A 24,988-nucleotide genomic window follows, 5' to 3' on the forward strand; every position below is an offset into this window, starting at 1 on the left:
ATAGAGCAGAACATTGTACATATTGGCCTCGGCCGCCCAGCTCCAAACCGATATTGCAGTGTAGGCTTGCATCTCGCAGAGCTCTGCTAGTCGATAGGCAGATAGCTAGATACGGCTGCAACCTGGCTGTATAACGATGTATCGAAGAGTTTGAGCCAATGTGTATACACAGAATGGAGGCAAGAATGAAACGAACATCGGCAGCAGGCGAAAAAAAAACGGTTGAAAGTGGCCACTCAAATTAGTCGCTAAACGTAGCTCGTCGTGAACAGAACCCCGTGAAGCAGAGTGCCATAAACAGTAGCAGCAGCAGCGGTTTCTACGACCACGAACCGAAACCTAAAACGGTGATCATTGGTGTTGCGTCGTGGCGGTAAATAGTTTAATAGTTTCTTTGGAATCTCCTGAACCAACGACACTGGCCCCGATCCAAGTAGCCATTGTCGGTTGCAGTGTCTCAACCAACGACTACATATTCTAGTGCTTGACGGTGTAAATTTAATTCTTCGAATGCAGTGAATTCCAGTGAGTGGTGCAAGACTTGCTGTGGATAACACTGAATCGTCCGAAGGTCTTATCAGGAATCGTGATAACGTTCTGTGAAGCCTCTGATAAAGAGATTATTTGTGTTATTTCGAAAGCGAGGAATATCTTTGTAAAGGTGTGTGTACTCAATGACATCTTTATTCCCCGGTTGCTTATCAGTTAGGATGTACGCGTTAATTAAATCTGTCGGTGATCTAAATTACACTTAACCACTGAAACCACTCTTTTGTCATTTTTCAGTTCGATCAAGTTCTATTTTCACACGGTAGCTATTTCAACTGTCCCGAGCTGTCGATGTCTGGAATTTTCGTTTCGTTTATTTTTTGTATCGTGACATGCTGTAGTTCGGCGCAGTATTTTATTCCGTGTTTTCTATTGAATGATATTACTCGATCAATGTGACTGACTAGTTTGGTTACAATCATTGAATTTAAAATTAATTGGGAAAGATTGTGGAAGTAGTTTACAACATATATTGGAAAATACGTGATCTGAATCGGGTCAGTGAAAAATTTGAATAAAATTTACAATTCTTATTAGAGTTCAGCTAGTTTCTAAAAACAATAACGACCATGCTATTCCAATATGTCGGTTGTTTTTTAATAGACGGCGAGGCCCACACTAATAGCAAGATTACTTTGTTTTCAATTCCTACTAAAAGCGGTCGTTTAATATTCGATCAATATTTGATGAACATGCGAATTTTTCCATTTTCCTATGATTTCAAATGAAAACATTAATAAAATAAAAGTTTTACTTTCCTTCGATTTGTTCCCTTCACCCTCATGCTCTTTCCGTGAAATTGACTGGTATTCGCGGTTAGGAAAAATGTGCATGTAATTTATTATTTTCAGTTGGAAAAAGTTCGAGCAACATCTGAACTAACGAAAAAAAAAGTTTTGCTCTTTCTCGAAACAATTGAAATATCACCATGTTTGTTGGTGTGGAATATGAAGTGCAAAAATAAGTGAAATTGTCGTTTAAAGTTTTGTCTTTCATATATATAAAAGATATGCATTCATTGTGACGATCAGTGCGGTAAAATTTCATTTTCAATCGAATAATATAGGATGAAAATGAAATTTATGGCCGCTGACCTTCAGTGTATCCCTACTAATTCATTTGACTTTTGCTGCCATTTTCAAGTGAAGCTCCCAGAATTCATCGTCAGTTGAATAATCGTACCTAGTCATTTGAAGTTTTGCTTGCTCAGTTTCAAGTGCCAAGTAGTATAGCTGCTTCAGTGTCTTCGCTCTTGGTAGTAAGCAGATTCGAACGAATAGAATTATAAATGGAGTAAAGTATTAAAAATGAAAACTGAAGGAGGAAACAATTAATTTATGTGTATTCTGTAATTGACATTTCAGCTATCTGATTAGTCTTTCATCTATTATCTTGAACCAATTCGAATGTTTACATGAACCTCATTTAAAGGCCGCTCTCACACTATTGAAAGAGATATTTTGTTACTTCAAGAGATCAACTGACGGTAATAAAACTGAGCCTCGATTGAAGAGAAACGAGTGATGAATTGAATGCTGCTCGTTCGGGTCGTCAGCAAACATTGTGTGTGTCAGAGGGTGAAGTTTACTGCAGTGGAGAGATCGTCAATGTGTTCTACATTCAGTTTCAATCGAATTGAATGAAGTTTTACTGCACTGGTGACGATAGAACTTTCGTATACCATTCGAATTAGCTCGTCAGAATCGCAGAATATCTGTGTGTGTTTGTAACAAAAATATACACTTGATTTACTCAGAGATGGCTGAGCCGAATTAAAAAGAAAATACGGGTGGGTAATGTCAGAGACATAACTGGATGATGCGAATGCGAATAAAACTGACACGCCCTTTTTTCACACTGCCGTATATCATTTAGTTATTCGATTGTGTTGATTGTGCAAACTCTCCTCTTCTTCAAAACTAGAAATTGAAACGACGCACCTACATTAAAGTGCGGATTAGTAACATCAAACAATCTGACATACCATTAAATATTATTAAATGATTTGTATGATTCTTTATAATAAATAATAGGTGGTTTTGAAAAGAACCGTTTACGAAGGCGTTGGTGTTGGAGAATTACCAATTAAGAACGAGCCGAGGAAAAAATCGACAATTTTCTGATCAAAATCTATCAGACTGTGAGCCTTCACTAAACTAATTATATTCACTCCCGATTGGCATATTTCAACGGATAGGGGAATGTCGTCTAGGTTGGACCACTATATGAATTTGTCCTGTATCTTTTGTTTATATTGAAATATTCTCAATATTGATGTCTTATTTAAAAGTTTGGTCCGCCATAAGAAACTTCTAATTAGGGTGAATTGCTGCGCATTATATATAAAAAAATTATTAACAAAACGAAAAAATAAAAAAGTAGTCTACCTTATGATCAAAAAAGAACCGGAATTTTCATTTTAAAATTCCCGCGCTTGTCCAATCGGTAAACTTTTATTCTCTCAACGTTGGCAACACTTTTATACACATTCTGTCAAATTTTGACGCATATCATACGATTAGTTATTGTTTGGCGTCTATACAAAGAAGTTGAAAAATTTTCGTGTGGCGATTTTTATAATGAATGAAAATTTAGAACAACGTGCGTGCATCAAATTTTGTGTTGCAAATGGATTTAAGTGTTCCGAAACGTTGAAAATATTAGTGTCTAGGAAAAACACAGGCAAACGAGTGGTATAAACGCTTCAAAGGTGGTCGTACAAGCTTGGATCATGATGAGATCCCTGGCCGCCCAACAACATCTGTTACTGAAGAAAACATTGAATCGGCGGAAAATCGTGTTGCAAAATCGTTCTGTAGAGAGATTGCTGTGTTGTTGGGTATCTCTTATGGATCAGCCGAACACATTTTAACTGATGTTTTGGGTTTGAAACGCGTCGCTTCTCGGCTGGTGCCAAAAAAGCTGAATTTCATTCAAAAACAGCGTCGTGTTGATGTGGCCAAAGAGATGATTTCCAACGCAGATAGTGACCCCACATTCATTGAATGCATCATAACTGGTGATGAGGTGTGGATCTATGAATATGACGTCGAAACCGCACAACAATACACCGAATGGCGCTTCGAAGGCGAGCCGTTGTTATAAATTTTCATCCATTATTCAACTGTTTGTATGGACGCCAAACAAAAACTAATCGTACGATATGCGTCAAAATTTGACAGAATGTGTATAAAAGTGTTGCCAATGTTGAGAGAATAAAAGTTTACCGATTGGACAAGCGCGGGAATTTTAAAATGAAAATTCCGGTTCTTTTTTGATCATAAGGAATGTTAGGCCCCTATTGATTCTGAACGAAATATGTACTTAAATAATTTCAAATGATCACACATGGAACTATTTTTTATTATTTTAATGAAACATCAATCAGTTTTAATAGACTATCAATAAGAATTTTAAGGTCACTGACCGCCCTGCAGCAGCTCTTATGGATTCGTTTTCCAACATTACAGACTTGATAGCCCGAGAAACGTCGTTCACATGAAATTTACTCTTTTCAGATGTATCGTTATTCTGAAAACAAGCGAAAAACGGTCTCTTGACTACATAAGTGGCCCAACCTAATCAACAAGCGTTTTTTTTCCAATCGCGGAACACAACATGCGAACAGGTTAAATAAATAATATTTTCTTGAAAAACTTGTTAATGGTTAACCACATAATGGAAATATATACTTACTTATGAGGTGTCATCATTTTTGTCCTAGCTTTGATCTGTTTTTCACGGTTATTCCGAAATTTTTAGGACTGCCAAAAACAAGACAAATGCACAAAACATTCTTCGTGGCAAACAATGCACTGAAAAGTTTGCTATCATTAAGAATAATACTTCCATGATATAACACCGATGGTAGAACGTGTCATATAAAAGTAAAAGCAATGACCGAACCTAGACAGTGGCTCAACCCTGACGACAATCCCCAATTCTAGTAGTTCTTTAGATAACAGTTGGAGCCATTAGAAGGGCTGAATTTTTCATAATGCTCCTCATCGTTGTCCACTTCAATGCTTCAATGCAAACGACCAGCAGCAGGATGACGCAATCGCTCTTGTTTGTAGCGAAACTGGCTCTGCGAACGTCCCCCAATAGAACTATTCACAGTGCCGATTGATTTTCAACTGAACAAATTTTGATTAGGATCATTCTTTTTGAGTAATTTCGTTAGTAGCTTTTCTACAAATAGGTGGCCTCAACCGTCACAAAAATAGCAACATATAAAATTTTTATGTCGATTATTTTATTTCGGATTTGCATATTTCAGTGAAAGAAACTATCAAAATGCTGTACGAGATTAGTTTATGGCATTCAGAAGGGCCAAGTTGTGGAATTCTATAAGATATTAAACATTGTTCGGAGCATTTTTTCGAACATAGAGCTGTAAAATTCTTGATTCGCACTTGTTTGGTGCGAATTTTTCATTGCGAAAAGTGTACAAAGCTAATCAAATTATTATAGATTTACACTAAACAGATGTTTTTTATTTTCGATTTGCAAAAAAGCAATCATTGTTTTTTGTTTCGATTATAGAGGTTTTAACCTAAAGGTCATTCGCCTCTTTGGACCAGAAAAACTTTCTGACCCTTTGTGCGGGGTTGGGAACTGATCCCAGGCGGGCTGCGTGAAAGGTATCGACTTACCCATCACACTATACCCGTCCCCCAGCAATCATTATAGTTCTTTATATAACATTTGGAGGCATTAGAAGGACTGGTTTTCGTAGTATTTCGCTCCAATGCAAACGACCAGAAGCAGGATCATGCTATTGATCTTCTTTGAAGGGAAACTGGCTCAGCAAACGTCCCGCAAATGATTCAATCCTGTACTGAATTCTTGGCATTCGAACTGGATCTAGGCTTTGGACCTAAACTAACCGGAATGACTTGCACTTGCTTCACTTCCTGCTCAGCCAACTGTGCAGGCTAGAACAAACGAAATATATTAAGTGTTAACCTTTTATACTTACCCAGGTACGAGAAAGATTTAGAACAAACTTTAATTTTGAATCATTTGAGATTATGTCACACAACTGAAAATTTTATCATATATTGATGATCATATTTACGATGGCATGTAGCAAAAATTATGTCGATACGTTAGACACAGCAAGAGACATTCACGATCAACAACTCTCTCACTCTCTCAGAGGGTAAATTTTGAAAAGGCGCCCCATAGTAAAGTAAGTCGTATTCAAGACAAAAAAAATAGATTTTCATGAAAGGCCCCGCTTTCTCATAGAGCGCTATTGAGTATCATCCCAATTCGACTCCCGGATCCGAAATTACCTATTTTTTTTTTATCTAGCCATATTATTTTAAGGCTATGTATGTATGTTTTTTTAAACCATGATTGTGTTGAAAAATACGCTACTTATCGCGATTTAGTTAGGTGCCAGTTTTTACTGACATTTTTTCCATAAATTTTAACTTCCCCGATCTTTGAAGTTATTGCTTTTCGTAGTGTATTTTTTGCCTACTAAGGTGAATGCTTCTAGAGTGCCCTTCATCCCATTCATTGAAATCATTTTTCTTTCTTTTGTGACATCGAAGGCCTCATGCTCGTGATAGGAAGTTGATAGTTTTCCTTCCGTGAGCGTGAACCATTAAACATCACAAAGATAGGCTAAAATGCATTTCACTAGAAGTAAATAGGTAACGACTTCTGCTCACTATTCTTTGAGTTTGCACGAATAATTTGAATGAGTAGTGCAGTGCCGTTTTTCTATCATACCTACAGTAGAAGATTCGTTCTTCATTTTTAATCGAAAGGGATGTAATTTTCTTCCTTTTCACTATGCATTTCTACCATTTGAAGGCAAGAAACTAGGTCACCGAATGACATTGTGTCAATTTGATAATTCTACCGCATGTGAAACGGATGCTCAAAGAAAACGTATTGCATTCGATTTGACAGCAAATGGATATGACAACCTGGTTCAAGATATAAGTTTGGATGAGCGAGTTAATGCTGATTTTGTTATGTTTTTTTTCTATCGTTGTTCTGTAAATTGAAACGGAACCATGTTGTGTGTGATTGACACACAAATGTGTTGTCAGTTTTAACATCTCTGTACCACATCGTATAACAAGCTTATTCTAGATGCTTATTTCATTTAGCTTCTAGAATATACATAGGGTTACCATCTGGGTTGAATCCCTCTCAAAGCAGCACTCTAGTAAAGAGATAAAAGATTCAGTGAATGAAGAATCAATAATTCGTGATACGCCGGAAACATATATAAAATCGATTTAAGAGACGTCCTTGAATACTGATTATACCATAGTATGCGCTCTTTGTTGGGGGTGCATGTATCTAACTAGGACTATAATAACCGCAAGATCTACTATACCTAACAGATGCGCATGGTTTTGTCTAAGAGGGCTAGTTCTATTCTTAGCAACATATTTTCAGCTGATGGCTGATCTATTAATTAATGAAAACTAGTGTTGGGAAAATCATGATCAGGAAAGTTCATTTCATTATCACTCATGAAAAAATCAGTTCAAGAGGTTTTCTAAAAAAGCTCAGTGACTGAAAAAATCACTTCCGAGATTTTCATTAACGAAACAAGCATCCCCTAAACTCTAAGCCTCGTAGTTTAAAAGTAATTTTTTGTATCAGCGAAACTTGACGAATTTTTACCCACTGACATATCGCCAAAGAGATAATTGAAAGAGAGAAGAATTCCGATGATATTTGGATGCTGAATTTCCACTATGTTTCAGTTCGACACCGAAGTTATTCGTGCAAGGTTTAGTTATTATATTTTCATTAATAAAGAAATCTCTTCTGAATAAACTCGCAACTGGATTACGCTTCACTATACAGATTAAACTCAATAAATTGCTATTTAGCATGAATTTTGTTTATAGAATTAACAGGAGCGCAGCATTATGCATGTCTCAAACATACAGCAGGAACAGGTGCTTGTCTCAAACATATGCGTTTGAACTGGCATAGTGATAATCTGTGCTCCTGTTACTTCTGCGTATGATATTCAAGCTAAATTGGCAAATATTTCTTTATCAGCTGCATAGCATACTTTTTGATTATTTTTATTGATGTTTCTATCATTATAACTGTTACTAAGCGTTTCTCGCAACTGATTTTTTCCATGTGAAATCAGTTTCAGTGTGAATTCGGTTGCCAAAAATAAGTACTGAATTTTTTTGAAATGAGTTTTCTGAACCATGATTTTTTTGTCTGAAAATCACTTGTGAAAAATTTCAGTCGTGATTTTTTCCCAACAACTTTTAGCTACGGGTATAGTATGATGGGTGATTCGATGCCTTTCACGCAGTCCTGGATTCGATTTCCAATCCAGCACATTTGGTCAGAAAGTTTTTATGGTTCAAAGAGGCGAATGACCTTAAGGTTAAACCCTTTATAATTGAAATAAAAAAGCTTTTTTCTCTTGGATTGGAGGTTTGATATCCCATTGGATTGAAATCTTTACATAGTATGGTATTAAATACTAAACATTGATCGGATATTTCAATTAATTTGAGAAGAGCGGAATAACCTTAATGTGAACCAAGTATGTAACTTCATTTCGAGAAAATGACTGAAAAACATTTTTTTTTTAAATTTTCAACATGTCTTTGAATGTCATAAAATTTTGATCAAAATTAAATTACACAGATAAAAATATTTTGTGAATTTACATCTATTTTCATGCACATATTTGGAGCAGGTAATTAAACATAAAATTACTTTAGAATTCTGTACGTTTCAATATAATTTAATCGCAAAATAAGCGTTAATTGAAAGATACAGTTATATTCATTGAAAATTCAATGCAATTCAATTTAGTTTTGCATCGATGAAGGTTTTCAATCAAAATTTCGATTCAGCGCATGTCTATTCCATGTTACTATTGATTTACATCTCGTGTAAATTTCATTATTTCTTTCTCTGTATGTCGAAACCATACAGACCATGACTTTTTTACAAACCATGACTTTTTTAGAAAAATCTAGTTGGTAAGATTTTCACAATGACTTGCCATAAAATCTTTACTATGTGCAAAAATTTTCTTTTATATGTTCATCGTGTTTAAAGAGTTGCTGTACAAAACTTATTGATTTTCATAATGAATTTTGATTTTCATAACTCGCTCACACAATGTAGTTGTAATTTCATCACATTTTCTACTGATTACAATTTAAATGTTGCATTACCTAGGAGAGACTGGGGCAAATCATGGACACTTGAAAATTGAGGGGTATATAACCCAAAAGTGTATTTAAACAGTGGTGACGCACATATTTTCGCTGTCGATTGTTTCAGTAACAGTAAGTTTCTAAGCTAATTTGAGGATGCCAAACATGAATATAATGGAATTATATATGTGGCTTTGACGTTTCAATCATACAGTTTGACATTTTTAACCATAACCATCTTCAGAACATTTTGTCATTTGAGCGCTATTTATTTAGTTCACATTTGTAGAAACAGAAAATGAAAATTATAGAATGATAGTACTCAAGAGAGAGTAAGGATGTGAATATAAAGAACGGAAAGGTGAGACGTGACAGAGGGTCATTTAAGCAAGCGGAAATCTAGACTTAACTGTTAAAGTTAAGTTACTTTTTTTTAAAGTTAAGTTACTAGAAGATTTCTGCTTGCTTAAATGACTCTCAGTCACGTCTTGTCTTTTCGTTCTATATATTCACATCCTTGCTCTCCCTTGAACTTTAACGTTTAGTTTTACATGAACATTTAGTCGTTGTTACCACATAATTTGACAGTTTGATCCTGAAACTAAGCAGCAGTAGACTGTATGGGTGTTCTAAGAAGAACCTTATCCAACAAATGTTGTTCGCGCTCGAAGCACTTCAAAGAAAATGTCGCTACCGTTTCTTTAGAACCGTTCATTCTGATTGGTATGCGACCATTTGTTTTCCAGAAGTTTTTCGTGAAATAAGGAAAACAACTGCAAGACGCAAAATCATTCTTCATCACGACAATGCAAGCTTTAACAAATCGGCTCAAGCACCCAAAAATAGTCGAATTGATGGTCCACCCGCCGTATAGTCATGCTTTGGCATCTAACGACTTCTTTTTGTTCCCTTCCGTGAAGAATAAACCGCGTGGAGAGCGATTCAATACTGTTGAAGAAACTATCGAAGCGTACAAAAATCATGTTTTGGGCGTAAATCAAGAATAGTGGGAAAAATGTTATGAAAATTGATTGATTGATCATCTAGGAGACTATTAAAAAAGGCCATTTCTAATCAAATATCAAATAATTTTGTTTTGAAAAGTTTGTTCAAGGTGATTTGCTACCTTGAGTTTTGTGGCAAGGTTTTCTATGCAATCGATATTTAGTCTAATTTGATCTAGATTTACCTTTAAAATTCAGCAAATCATTTATGGGACTATCAATGGTTCATGTGGTTACAGACTCTCATGGTCTGCAAACTAGAGAAATTAACTATCCTATATGTATAGAGTTGTGGCTTAAAAATATTCTTGAAACTGACATTTTCACACTAAGCACCCTAGCTCCGGAACCAGGGGTTTGATAAGAATAAAAATTGACGTCTTAAGAAATTTCAGTTTAATTTAATATGGTGAAGATTGGTTCTGCCATCTCCGAGAAAAGTAAGTGACATTAATTTGGTTGGTGCATATCACCCTATAAATTTGGGACCGGCAGTCGGATCCAAACGAATTTTAGGAAATTCGTATGAGACCATAAGACCTTTCATTTGCATCTAAATTTGTGAAAGTTAGTTCGGTCATATCCGAGAAAAATGAGTGAAAATATTTATCATACACACACATTTACTCAGGTTGTCGGATGGTATATGACATTCGGCCCTCCGGGCCTTGGTTCAAAAGTCGGTTTTCACAGTGATTGTATAGCCTTTCTATATGAGGCAAAAAATTTCCAAATGTGTACTATTGACAAATCTTAATTTTGTTTTGTTACATGTTCAATTTTCAAACCGATCGATGGTTACATCTTTGTATCCATCTGCAAATGACTTAATCATAAGCGTTCAAAATTAGGGCAGAAAACCCTAACGCGAATAGTGGTGAATGTTTAATTTACACCCGGCCTTGTAAAGTGAGAAGTTTAAGGCATTTTAATGTCAACACAAGGTGCAACATACTCTTATGGTAGTAAGCTTCAACTTGCACAAACTTTTAATATCTACCGTAACTGGATGAAGGTATTAAAATGTCAGATGATTTATGCACAAAATTAGCTTCATTTTAACATATTATATCTTAACTTTATTCGTAAAACAAACCAAAAGCAAATCCGATTACAAGTTTTCAAATGAAAAAAAAATTGAAGTTCATAAAAATAGCCTGGTTACCGGGGCAAATAATGAAATGATCATTCAGTGGCCGCGCAACCAGTTTCAGATATTTCGTCTCCTTCGGATATATCATAGACTCTGGTTATCACCAGAGTTGACAAATCGAAGTTTCTCACATAAAACCGAAGATCACAGAAAGTATTGTCTTTCTATTAGTATTCTATAAAAATTAATGATAAGGAAGATCACAGTAAACTTTTTTCTCTGAATAATGAAAACGATATAATCTTACTAGAACAAAGTGAATCACAAAGTTGTAATTATTTAATTGTTTTTAAAGTATTGAATTTTTATTATAGATTGACCTTAAGAGTAACCTCAAGGGACCCTTTACTAATGAGATGACTATTGGAACAATAGCCCTAGTTAGAAAACAGAACAAACCGATTGACCATTTAAGAACCAATCCAACGAGATGATCACTGGCTTCACCTGTTTGTAGTTTTTGTTATATGGTCAATGCTAAGTGTTCTACCGGTAACCTTGCGTTGCGTTGCGTTGCGTCTATTCTATTCGATCTATCGTGTCGGTGTAGGCTGCCATGCATCCACCGCCACTGATTGAGAGGAAGCGATGGGAACTGTTCCATCCCTCCCACCCCTCCGTGAGCCCCCGACAAACGGAGGCTGGCCGTTTGTTTGCGTTTGTGTTCACCAGAAAACTCCGTCTCACTTGTCTCATCCCTAGTTTACATCGGAGTTGAAGCAGCTCAGGTGATAGCTCCGATGAATTGCAATCCTATCCACCCACTCCCATCACGATAAAAACGGTTTTCAAATGCGACGGCAGTAACCTGTACGAGCAATGCTAATATGTTGCAATTGTTGAAAAAATAAACAGCTTAAATGCTGATAATTGCACAATCCATGAGAAAATTGCGCAAAGCTGGAGTGGTTAATGTCTAGGTGATGAAGGGCACTAACGATGGAAACGCTGAACTTGAGATGATGGAAGAAGAAAAAGATTATGGATATGTTTCAGGGTGATTTAAGGCACGTGAGTTTATGTTTCTGGGTGACTATTAGAAATATTTTGATATTTAATGGCATGAACAGCACATGGGTATAGGCACGTACCCAGAGGGGGGGAGGGGGATTAAGGGGCCCTGGCCACTTCCAAAAACGGACACTCATTGGTTGGTTTGATACATACTATTTACACTTACTACATTTTTCATACATATTTTGAAATTTTATAAAAACCAGTTTTGATTCTCCTAGTAGTGTAATGAAGCTTTTTTCACTACTGGTAATACTAGCAATTACTGCAAATTCGATTTCAGGATTTTAGATTATTATTATCAGTATCGGAATAACACATTAAGTTTGTTAAGTTTAAAATTAACAAGACATATGTTTGGACTAGCCTTCAGTACAATTTCACAGAATTTTCAAGTTCTTTGCAATTCAATTGATAGTTCAAAATTTTGAATACTCTATAAAAGATCCGAAAGATGGATTCGAATAAAATTTCATAGAAACTGGTTGCGACTATAAGATTTTTCATTTAAGCCAAAGCTTTTGAAACTCAGTTTAACTGTCCCAGAGAAATCCTGGCAATTTCCGTTTATTTCGGAGGTGTTGACCAGTATTTCCAATATTTTTGGAACCGGAGTCCGAGAACCGGTATAGCCGAAACCACTTAGTTAGGCCAACAATTAATAAGACTTACGTATTAGAAAAGTCTTAGTTACAGTTCATGTTCCAAAATCGGAAGTCGGATCCAAAAATATTTCATAGTAATCTGTGGATGATACAAAATTTACTTTCAATTTAAGTTTGTGAAAATCGGTCTAACCGTCTTCGATAAATCGAAGTAAGATCCAATTTGGTGTTTTTAACCACTGTTTCCGGTACTGATTGGCGTTTGGTGTTTTTAACCACTGTTTCCGGAACTGATTCTGGTCGGAGCCTCGATTCCCGGTGCTTCCGAAGCCACTATATTTGAACTGAATTTGTTCCACAAATAATCAACGAAATTTGCAAACCAGAAGAGCTTATATGGTCACTTATAAAAACACACACCTGAAATTGATAGTCTTAACACTCATTCTGGAATACCAAAAGCAGAATCCGGACTATGATTCAATCCCTCATAGTCCTGATGATTCCCCTAAATTGCAAATTATATTCTATTCCAATTCGGAAACTGTTGTTAATTGATTTTTGAATCTGTACTTACGCCTTCAAAAAAACAAAAGGTACTAAAGTCACACCTAGAACTAGATACATAAAAATCTATCAACAAACTTCGCCACCGATTCACCACTGACTGCAAGAGTCGGCTGCGAAGTCTGTTGAAACAAGAAGTCATGTTTCGTATCGGAATATAGCATCCTGACATAGCTCTGTTTTCTTCGTATATAAAAAAGTTTATACTATGATGCGTTTAGTGGTGACACATATAAAAGTTCCGGTGCAAAAACCGGATAAAAGCATTGGTTATATATTTATCCAGTTTTTTGGCTTTAAACTTTTTTCGTTCGGTTCTTGTTAAGAAGTTCATGCCCAGCTGTGTTCTCAAAATTTTATTGCGGTCAAAATGTAAAAGTGCTTGTTAAGTTTCAATAAATTGCACTCACGCAATTTTTATATGAAGAAAAATATTTGCCAAATGCTTTTCGTTGGTGATTTTGGAAGAGAGAACATATATGGGGTGCTGCAATTAAAATAAGATAGTATTCGCGCTGACGTGTTTTTTCTTAACATCGGCAGCGTAACAAAACTGTTGGTAGCGGTGGGGTGGTGGGGTTGCACACAGGTCAAAACATAATTTGCTATCTTGAGAGTACGATCTTAATTTTTTGCAATGTTTTAACTAAAAAATTTGACTAACTTTCTGTAAGTCAATATTACAACACTTTACTGTATAGTTTGTATTTCTTTATATCCTTTTGCAGAAATGTGTTTAGAATTTTTCTAAAGATAGTGCTGTTTTCGTCCGAGACGTCAGAGCAGACATTGCGTTCCGGCGTAATTATTAAAATCACGGAACTGAAAGTAGAATGAACGTTTACATTTGCTTACCGGTTCATGTTGAACGGCAAAGTGCAATAGCACTTTAATATGAACTGTTACTGCACTGATGAGTCAAAGACAAAACGTAAATCTTAAACGAAAAAAGTTATGTGCACCTTTGCTAAAAACGGTCAATAGTAGTGGATGCCTGAACTAAAATTGATCTAAAAAATTCGAAGTCAAATTACAAAAATAAACATTCTTTATACGAATGGAATTTTGTCCTTCCGTATGTTGCAAGATTGGCATTTTTAAGGAAAAATAGTTTTCCAACAAAAATTTCTTATCCAGCACTGATGCTGTCTGCAGATATAGGGCAACTAGTAACAGGGTATTAGGGGAAATTTTCTCACAAATTGAGTTTCATAGGAATCTTGAATGATTGGACAAGAAATAATTTTTGTAAGAAATTTTGTTTTTATTTAAAACTTCTTATCTTGCAATTTATGAGTGGTTAGTAAGGAGTGTATCGATAAGTAGTTAGCAACATTCAAACAGTTATTACTTTGAAATGGCTTAATTTTTTGCAGCGTGTTTTGCGGTGACATGTGACATGACATCAATAACAGCTGCGCAATCGATTGGTTTCGATACGGTTTATCGTTTCAATGATGAGTCGAATTGATCCGGAAACGCGAAAGAAAATTCTGCACACTTGGTGCTCAGAAAGTGGTGTTACGTACAACGAAATTGCAAAACGGGTGAAAGTGCACCACACCAGTGTCAAAAATATTATCGAGAAGTTCGGTAAGACCCTTTCCATGAAGGATTTGCCCGGATCCGGTAGGAAAACGGGTCCCAGCCAGCTCGGCCGGGACTTAAAACTGGTTGAGTACATCAGGAAAAACCCATCGGCGTCGACGCGGGGTTTGGCCAAGCAGTTCAACACCAGCATCGAAATGATTCAACGGATCAAAGTTTGGAACTCCCTGAAAACGTACAAGAAATAGAAGGTGCCGAAAAAGTCCCTGGTACAGTAAGTTCAGGCCAAAACAAGAGCGCGAAAACTGTATAACCGGATTTTATAGAATAAAGACGGATGCATCCTGATCGATGACGAAACCTACGTCAAGGAAGACTCGAGCGCGCCGCCCGGACCGCAATATTATACGAAATCGGTGTACCAGGACCTAGACGCCGCTGACACCACGGTGACGATGGAAAAGTTTGGGCAGAAGGTGTTGGTTCTGCAAGCAATTTGTACCTGTGGTTTACGATCGTCGATTTTCTTCACAAATGGCACAATTAACGCCAAGGTATACGAGGAAGAATGTTTGAAGAAGAGAATGCTGCCACTGTACAGAAAGCTTAAGGCTCCTCCTCTCTTCTGGCGGGATTTGGCTTCAGCCCACTACGCCAACTCCGTTCTACAGTGGTTGTCAATAAATAATGTATAATTCGTGAAAAAGGACATCAACCCACCGAACTGCCCGGATCTTCGGCCAATTGAAAGGTATTGGACAATTGTCAAGCGGCACTTTCGGAAGGAAGGTACAGTGTCCCAAAACATGCAGGAGTTCAAAAAAAAAACTGAACAGCTGCCATCAGGAAAGTCACAAAAGTAACTGCGCAGAGTTTAATGAAGAATGTCAAGTTCAAAGTGTGAGCGTTTCACAGAAACTAGGATATTCCTCAATATAATCAGATGTCAAAATTTTTTTTTTTCGCTTCTTTATTCAATAACCAATGTTCAATCACTTTTCGATACACTCCTTAGTGCCTATTTTGGGACAAAATTTTATCGAAATCAAAAATGTTTTGTTTTGTAAATTTTTTTTTGTTCAGTGTATGAGTCAGCCACAATTGCAGAAGTTTCTCTTTTCCTACTTTCAGTTACCAGAGCACATTTTTCACTAAACTATCACTCCGCTCAACAAAGTATTTTTTATGAATAGCCTAATCTGGGAGAATTATTTTGATTCGTTAGCGGTTCTTTTCTTGGAAGTGTTCCGCTTAGCTGTGTGTAGTTATCTTCATTTCACACGCTCATTTTACTTACTTAAATTCAATTTTACAATGCATATTCTAAGCCGTTTGGATGGTGGTGAGCCAAATTTGTTCGCGTCCAATAAAATTGTTCCACTAGAAAAATGTGCGTAGTTTTTTTTAACTACCACACATATTTTCGTAATAAATATGCTGTATTAATGCTTTGTTTAGTGTTTGTATGACCAACAAAGAAAATTACGAATTGTATAATCTAAGTAGGACTCGGATCCTTCTAATGGCGAAGTCTGAATTCCTCTTGGTACACTGCTGCAACCGCTCTAGGTACGAGGTTATCGAATGGAGGAAATGACTGGTTTGACGGCGAATGTCAGCAGTTGGTCGAAGAGAAGAATGCAACAAGGGCGAGGATGCTACAACACAGCACTAGAGGGAACGAGGAACGATACAGACAGGCGCGGAACAGACAGAACACGGTTTTCCGGAAGAAAAAGCGCCACCAGGAAGAGCAAGATCGCTAACCGATGGAACATCTGTACCGCGCAAATTACACACGGAGGTTCTATGAGAAGATGAACCGCTCACGTAGAGGCTACACGCCACAGGCCGAAATGTGCAGAGATACCAATGGTAACCTAACAGGTGGAAGCAGTACTATGACGAGCATCCGAATGGCGAAGCACAAGATACAGAGAACGGTACAGGAATCAATCTGGGTGCACGCTCAGCCGACAACAGATTTCCAGCATCTGATCTGTCGAAGATAAGTGATGAGATCGGCAAGCTGAGGAACAACAAAGCCGCGGACAATGACCAGTTGTCAGGCGAGCTGCTCAAACATGGAGAGGCACTGGCTACAGCGCTGCACTGGATGATTTCTAAGATTTGGGAGGAGGAGATTCTACCGCAGGAATGGATGAATGGAATGGTATGTCCCGTCTACGAAAAGGGCGATAAGCTAGACTGTTGCAATTACCGCGCAATCACTTTGCTGAACGCCGCCTACAAGGTACTCTCCCAAATTCTTTGCCGTCGTCTATCACCAATAGCTAAGGAATTCGTGGGGCCGTACCAAGCGGGATTTACTGGAGCCCGCGCCACTACGGATCACATATTCGCGATAAGACAAGTACTCCAAAAGTGTCGTGAACACAACGTACCCACGCATCACCTATTCATTGACTTCAAAGCGGCATACGACACAATCGATCGAGAACAGCTATGGCAGATAATGCACGGTTTTCCCGGATAAACTGACGCGATTGGTCAAAGCAATGATGGATAGAGTGATGTGCTACGTCCGAGTATCTGGGACGCTCTCGAGTCCCTTCGAATCTCGTAGAGGGCTACGTCAAGGTGATGGACTTTCTTGTATCTTGTTCAATATTGCCCTGGAAGGTGTGATTCGAAGAGCGAGGATCGACACGAGTGGCACGATCTTCCGAAAGTCCGTACAACTTTTTGGATTCGCTGACGATATTGATATTGTGACACGTAACCTTGAGAAGATGACGGAAACCTACATCGGACTGAAAGCTGATGCTTGGCGTATCGGACTGACCATAAATGCGTCAAAAACAAAATGCATGAGAGGAAGAGAGAAACACTACGCCTCCCACCACGATTGATAGACGGTGACGATATCGAGGTGGTTGACGAGTTTGTGTATTTGAGCTCACTGGTGACCGCCGATAATGACACCAGCAGAGAAATTCATAGACGTATTTTGGCAGGGAATCGTGCGTACTATGGACTCAGAAAAACCCTCCGATCGAGAAAAGTACGCAACCGTACGAAATTGACCATCTACAAAACGCTCATTAGACCGGTTGTTCTCTATGGCCACGAAACCTGGACTATGTTGGCAGAGGACCAACGCGCCCTCAGTGTTTTCGAAAGAAAGGTACTGAGGACCATCTTTGGTGGTGTGCAAATGGAAGACGGAACGTGGAGACGGCGTATGAATCACGAATTGTAACAGCTGCTAGGAGAACCACCTATCGTACGGACAGCTAAAATCGGACGTCTACGATGGGCTGGGCATGTCATAAGGATGTCGGACGACAGCCTAGTGAAAATGGTTCTTGAATCTAATCCGACTGGTACAAGAAGAAGAGGAGCGCAGCGAGCAAGGTGGATCGATCAAGTGGAGGGTGATCTCAGAAGCATCCGTGCTTTTAGTGGCTGGCGACGAGCAACCATGGACCGAGTTATGTGGAGACGTATGCTTGATACAGAAAAAGACACCCCAGGCCTATAGCTGTTAGGTTGTATGGACAATAATATTATTTCGTATCAGGGTCACTAAAGAAGCCATCAGCAGGATGGACCTAGAACACTACGGATGTGTGTGATCAAGAGAGATCCGCTTGCGAAGAGAGTGACGAGAGAATAGCGAATGGCTACCCAAGATCGAGTGGCCTGCAAATCTACAATTTGTTCATTCATGTACCATGTAAAATAGAGTAAAATAACGGTAATTTCATATCATGTTCCCAATCCTGATATAGCTTGTTGAAGAAACCTTAATGAAAAATGCCCCACACGGAATGAAATTCGTTAACGGTGTCATGATAAAAAAATCGTGAAACCAATCTTGTGAAATCATGACAATCATTCATGATATTATAATCAAAATGATCCAAATCATGAGAGGTAACTACTCTCCCATAAAAATCATCATTGTCGAAATATGTATTACTTGCGAAATGAATTTCAATCAAATCTCGTAACTTGTAAAATTACTTGGTTAATATTCTTTGAATAACTTTTGGTTAATAGACATTTATAAATTTCTGTATTGCTTTAGACAAGGTTCCAGCACACACACCGCTATCATCGAATTAGTAGACAACATCATAAAAAACATGGTTGTCTTATTTATAGATCTCAAGAAAAGCTTTGGACACTTTGTATCGCTACTTGTAGAATAGAAAACAATGCGCTTACTTACGTAACTCACAGGAATCGAAACAAATTGGCTCAAATGGCACGTTCCCGTTGATAATAAACTTACAACTCATGGGGATTCCGCGGTTGTTTGCTAACGACACAGTACACACTATTTCATATTAACAATGACATCAATGCTACTATTAATAGATCAATACACTAAAACCTCAATTTACGCGAACTTAATTTACGCGACATTTTACGCGTTTTATTTGAAATAACGCGATTTTTTATTTAATTTACGCGATGACGCGTAAAACAAGGCTTTAGCATAATGAAGGAAATTTAGGAGTTTTAGCTTTACGACTATGAACAGCATTGAAAAATAAGCTACGTATAGGTCTTAAGACTTGTTCTCACTGAAGTTCTTGGACGACTGGGAATGTTCGGAAGAAAGATCAAAACACACAAACAAAACAGTGTGTAGTTCTACGTCTATGAGCAGCAATGAAAAACTAAACATACGTCCTTATTCTGAATAACGACGTATTTGTTTTTCGATCGAATATGGTTCGATCGAATCCTAGCTACCTTTAATTTGCTAGCGTTATTAGGAATACAAATGAAATACGATCGAAAAAACGATACGTCGTTATTCAGAATAAAGGTTGATAGACTGCTGAATGCTCGAGTGGATCTTAAGACCTATTTTTACTGAAGTTCTTCGACAGCTGGGAACCTACCTGGAACAGCTATAAATAGACAAATAAGCAATGTGTCGCTCTAAAAGTATGAACCATAAACAAAAAATGCATTAGTCTTTGTAAAGCTTGCTTCAGATAGCATTGGAGCAAAGACAATTGCCTGTATTTCAGTTATTTATTATTGAATTCAAGATCTTGTTTTATAAAAATGTAGCGTTTTTTTCATACTTTTAAGAAAAAATACGGATAAAATTATTCGTCACGGTTTCGAAGAAATTCTCGAATTTTTCCTGTAACACGGCTCATTAGGCGGTGCACACCTTCTTCGTCCATCGTTTTAGCTATCTTATTCCACCTGGTCGTCATCTGATTGATGTCTTTGACAACCTTTCCCTTTGCCTTGAGTCTCCTCGTCATGATTGCCCAGTCTCAATAGGGCGGAGCTGGCGGCAGTTGAGTGGATTAAGGTTTTTCGGAACAAACTGGACCCCTTTCTCTGTATACCATTCTTGAACGACTTTGCTGTAATGGCAGCTTGCCAAATCTAGCCAAAACTTTATGGGATGGTCGTGGGATCGAATGAACGCAAAATTCATTTTTGGAGATACTCTTTTTGGTATAGTTCGGATGTCATTGTCTTATTTGTAACGAAAACTTTCGTTTTTTTTTGCCACAGCTGCAAATGCCCTGCCAAATCATAAATTTTCTTACAAATTTGTCGCCAAAAACAAATTTAAATTAGGCTGGAACATCCCCCCGAGCCGTTGCAAAGTAAAATTTTCAACCTGGAATTAGCCCGAAGTCAGCCTTAACATAGGTTTCATCGTCCATCAGAAGACACCCGTCGAACCTTGTCAGCACCTGGTTATATAGTTTTCAAGCACGAATTTTGACCACACTATTCAGTTTTATGGTCCGAATTGGCTGTTTGCCAGCTCGATACGACTTGATTCCTTCCCGGAGTCGGATTCTCCTAACGGTACTATGGGCAGCACCGAATTTTCTGGCCAAATCACGGTCCGACAGATTTGGATTCCTCTTAATCGTCTTCAAAATCTTACCACGCAGTTTCCGGTCGACAGTTCCACTCCGACAATTGGCTGGAGGCTTCCGAATCGTCGTCAATGTTTCCTTATACCGTTTGATAACACGCCATACGGTGTTTCTGGGCAATTTCAGCGGTTTAGCTAGTCTAGATGCAGACCACAATGGATTTTCCAAATAACTGTGCAAAATTTTTTCCGTTCATTCGGCTTCCATGTTAATTGTTTACAAAGTACAGTCGATTTGTGGCATGTCAAAAATCATACGTGAAGCTGATAAAATTTCCGACACGTGGGCGCCAAGAACTTTCAAATCCACAATATGAGCAAAAGTTTGTTCCAATTCTAAATGAAGCAAGCTTTAGTTCTTGCTGTGACACAGTGTAGTCCCTAAGAACAATACTCCAAGTAGTTCTTGGATATTGGAACATCTCTTAAGCATTTCCATAGTCTCATAACATACTCAGAGTTATTTGAAAAACTTTTTTTACGCGAAAAATTGGAAATAACGCGATGTTTTATTTATTTTGAGCGAAATTTAATTTCTGACCCCCGGTGGTTCTGAAATTCAAGATGGCGACTTCCGGTCTTTTGATACACCTTAAAAACGCTAACAATATAGGTATTTTTGGAAGGGGATTGATGGCGGTATTTTTGGAACGGGATTGATGGCGACTTAAAATGGCGAAATTTAAAATGGCGGTTTCTTGATATTCCTTGAAAAACCTTACAATACGGGATTTTTTAAAAGAATTGATGAAAAGGTTCCGGAAAACAATTTTAGGGTCCAAGATGGCAACTTCCGTATCATCTATATTCGTTGAAATCCCTTACAGTATGGGTATTTTAGAAAAGGATTTGATGTGTTGCCATTAAAACGATGTTTGTGATTGTTCCGAATCCAAGATGACCACCTCCGGTCTGTTGATATTCCTTGAAAATACGCATAATATGGATATATTCAGAACAGATTTGGTGTGTGGGTACCGAAAAAAAGATGTTTGTGGTCGTTTTGAAATCCAGTTCTCTCCGAAAATAACCATATTGTAAGGGTTTTCGAGGAATATCAAGAAACTGGAAGTGGCCATCTTGGATTTCAGAACCACCGATGTTTAACGTTTTCCAAAATCTACTTATCAATCCCATTCCGAAAATACCCATATTGTAAGGATTTTCAAGCAATATCAAGCAGCCGGAAGTCGCCATTTTTAATTTCAAATCCACCTCAATCATCATTTTCCGGAATCTACTCTTTAAACCCGTTCCAAAAATACCCATATTGTAGTAGTTTCCATGAAATATAAATGAGCCGGAAATCGCTTTCGATGTATACCAAAACCTCTTTTTACGAAGTAGGTTCGTAAAAAAAGTTTACGTTATTTGGGATTTGGTTCGTAAAAAAAGATTACGTTATTTGGGATTTGATTCGTAAAAAGAGTTACGTAAAAAGAGGTAACGTATAAAAAAGTATTCGTAGATGGAGGTTAGGATGTATTTACCATCATATTAGTTACTGCCACAGCCACCGCCACTCGTATAAACGTTCCTATCAAACTTGTTGACTTTTATTTTGTGGTCGAATGAATCAAGACGGTTGATTCTGTAGGCGAGTTGTTATTTTGCATCCTTTGCGTCCAACTATTGCATTTCGCCGCCAAAATTCTGGCACTTTCTTTGCTTTGGTAGCGCCCACAGTTTCTGGAGAGAATTTCCTTTCAATTTAGGGCGCATGTCTGATATAACGGTTTCCCGTTCATTACGAATCAGTCATTTATTCTGCATTAAGATGAGAAGAGTATCCGTATTCGTAATGTATCTTATTTTGTTTTTATATTATTTTCTGCTATCTTACAATCCAACGAAATAAATTACAAATAAAACTCATTTAGCTTGGTGACTTCGGAAACGTTTCGAACTGTCAAATTAAATGTTTCGCCAAAAATTTCCCTCCCATGTTGGGCTCGATTTTCCACACTAACACACCGATAGCCCTGGCAGGCGGGTGCGTATCACCGTCTTTTCGCACACTAGCCGAGAACTGCCCACCGCTCTAAAAATGATGTGTTGATCTACTTGCAGGCGCGATGGATCCCAGTATTCTAGCAACCATGGACCGTGACGCACTGAAGAAGCAGATCGAGAACATGAAGTACCAGGCTTCGATGGAGCGGTGGCCATTATCGAAGAGCATCGCCGCGTAAGTACCTTTCTTATCATTATATTTCAATATCGGTCATCTGTAATGGTTTCCAAGAGCCAAGATGAATCATCTGGGAGAATTGCAAAAATGGAACTGAATGGATTACGGTGGTGCGAGGAACAGTAGTGTTAATGATAGTGAAAAGATAGGAAAAGGTGTGTGAATTTGTGTGTCAGGATAAGAAGGATACTCACTAACTGATTGTCGATATTTTCGGGGTGTGTATTTACCACTTTCAGGTGTACTACTGACAGACAAAATTGCGTTCATCGAATGTGGGTCAATCGTGTAGATTGCGCTGATATAATTTGGAAAATCATGTTTACTCTAGAGATGGAAATTGTTGAATTTTGTGAAACGGTGTTACGAGAGCCTAGCCAAAGAAAGAAGAAAATCCACACGCATAATTATGCTGCCGCACCGTGATATTCGCTCTCTTTCCAATGCTCTCTTTCTCTCCCGTGCCCGATTGCAACCGAGGGGTGGATAGCTATAAAGCGATGATGACGACGACGGTAGCAGCGGCAACGACGACGATGACGATGTAATGGGCTGTTGCATGCGACGGAGCAAGACAGAAACAGAAGTATCGATTTTCCTGTGTCTTCCCAGCCGCGCGTCGCACACCCCGGGTAGCGGCACACACAACTGCCACCCTCACGAGTTGGCTGATGATGACGGAAACATGGCAGTCAGTTTTAGTGATATGAAATAGTACAGTGTTTTGTTGGAATTTTTCAGTTGGTGATTGAGGGATGATGTAGGATCAATACGTGCGATTGTTATGTCTTTTCTGGATCCACATGTTTGCAAGAAGTTTGCTCATGTTAGTACCGTTGTTAGGCCGATCGAAATGAGGCTGACCGAATAATGTATTACTGGGTGAAATTTCGCTGCATGAAGTGTTAATAATAGTACTCAATTCTGTCAAATCCATACTGTTTTTATTTCTCCTGATTGAAAGTAGAAGTTTTAGCTAACACTAATGTTATTGCATCAGCAATAATAGTTTGTTGTCAATGTCATAGCTGGCGGTAACTAAGAATGATGTCATCGGAAGCCGCTCTGTGAGCAATTACACGCTTGAGAAGAATGTGCAGAAACTCATTTAAATTCATAGGGCTTTAATTAAAAAAAAATCTAATCGATTAAATTCTGTCTATCCAATGCAGATAAGTTGTTATTATAAATTCCATGTTCATCATGAAGCTTTTACGACCATGTGAGGAATTTCTAACCCACTAACGGTTTCAACGGTCAAAAAGTCCAAATTTAGAATTTATTCAGCATTCAGTCTTCGAAGAGCGATACAATCGTTCCAACGACGTCGCTTAACGATGACCTCATCATTTGATACGAATCTCTTTTCTCTATGCTTCTTTTCTTGAATTTGAGAACAGAAATAGTCACTATGGATTAAATCCGGCGAATATGGTGGATGCAATTCGAATTTCAATGTCTAGAACTTAGCCTTCGTAACGATAAGTGGTTTACTTTCTTTTGATATCTTTACGATGTGTGTTTATCTCTTGCAAGTTTTCGTTTTGGTTTTCCATAACGATAGAATGAGCTTTTGAGACGATTTGCGTAACAACTTAGACGACCAGAGAGTGGTGCGCCATCGGTGATTGTACGACCACGTTTGAATCCAATACAAATCTAGTCAGTGATGGTTGATTGGCTCGCAGTAGAGCCCGGATAATGCTTAGCATCAGTGTCGGGGTTCAAATGACATGAAATTTTGACAGATGTCAACTGAAGGATATCTCTATTGAACGCTAGAAAGCAAAGCAAAGTCTTAACATTAGATTTCTTTTGTGGAATTTGACCTTTCTGTTTCAACAGACTTGGTAGCCGATTCATATCGAACAGAATCATTACATGGCTAAGACTACAATCCTAATGAAACTAAAAACCCTTCTAGGTCGGGGTTCGAACATACGACAACTGGCTTGTAACACCAGCGCCCTACACATTGAACCGCCAACCCGGGCGTAGTGCACTGATGCCAAATCCGGCCAAAACTGTACTGGACTTTGATGTTTTCGTATTATGCAAGTAGGCACAGCTGCAACCATTTCCACTGGAATGCGAAATTTCGGGCCTATCAAAAAAATTCAATTTTTGCGTGAATTTTTTTATTCTTCAGTATAATCTTCATCTAGAGCGATACACTTGACCCATCGGTCCTCCAACATTTTGATGCCCTTTGAAAAATAAAAAAATTGTCAAGGCCTTAAACATAGGATTCCGTTTCTGCAATGACCTCAGCCTTCGACAAAAATTT

At 38.0% G+C, this 24,988-nt stretch overlaps 1 protein-coding gene across 2 annotated transcripts in view; it reads left to right on the plus strand.

The window, feature by feature from the left end:
• The first annotated feature begins 217 nt into the window (after positions 1 to 217).
• Positions 218 to 24,988, plus strand: part of LOC131429526 (guanine nucleotide-binding protein subunit gamma-e) — a 95,111-nt gene continuing 70,340 nt past the window's right edge. Inside the window, exons 1-2 of one of the 2 annotated variants that reach the window (XM_058593704.1) lie at positions 218 to 373; positions 22,581 to 22,698. In XM_058593704.1, the coding sequence (XP_058449687.1) occupies positions 22,586 to 22,698 (113 nt within the window). In that variant the 5' untranslated portion in view covers positions 218 to 373; positions 22,581 to 22,585. Of the gene's footprint in view, positions 662 to 22,580; positions 22,699 to 24,988 lie in introns of both variants that reach the window. The other variant, XM_058593702.1, reaches the window with a different exon arrangement.

This window comes from Malaya genurostris, chromosome 2 (genome assembly GCF_030247185.1).
Source record: "Malaya genurostris strain Urasoe2022 chromosome 2, Malgen_1.1, whole genome shotgun sequence".
NCBI lineage: Eukaryota > Metazoa > Arthropoda > Insecta > Diptera > Culicidae > Malaya > Malaya genurostris.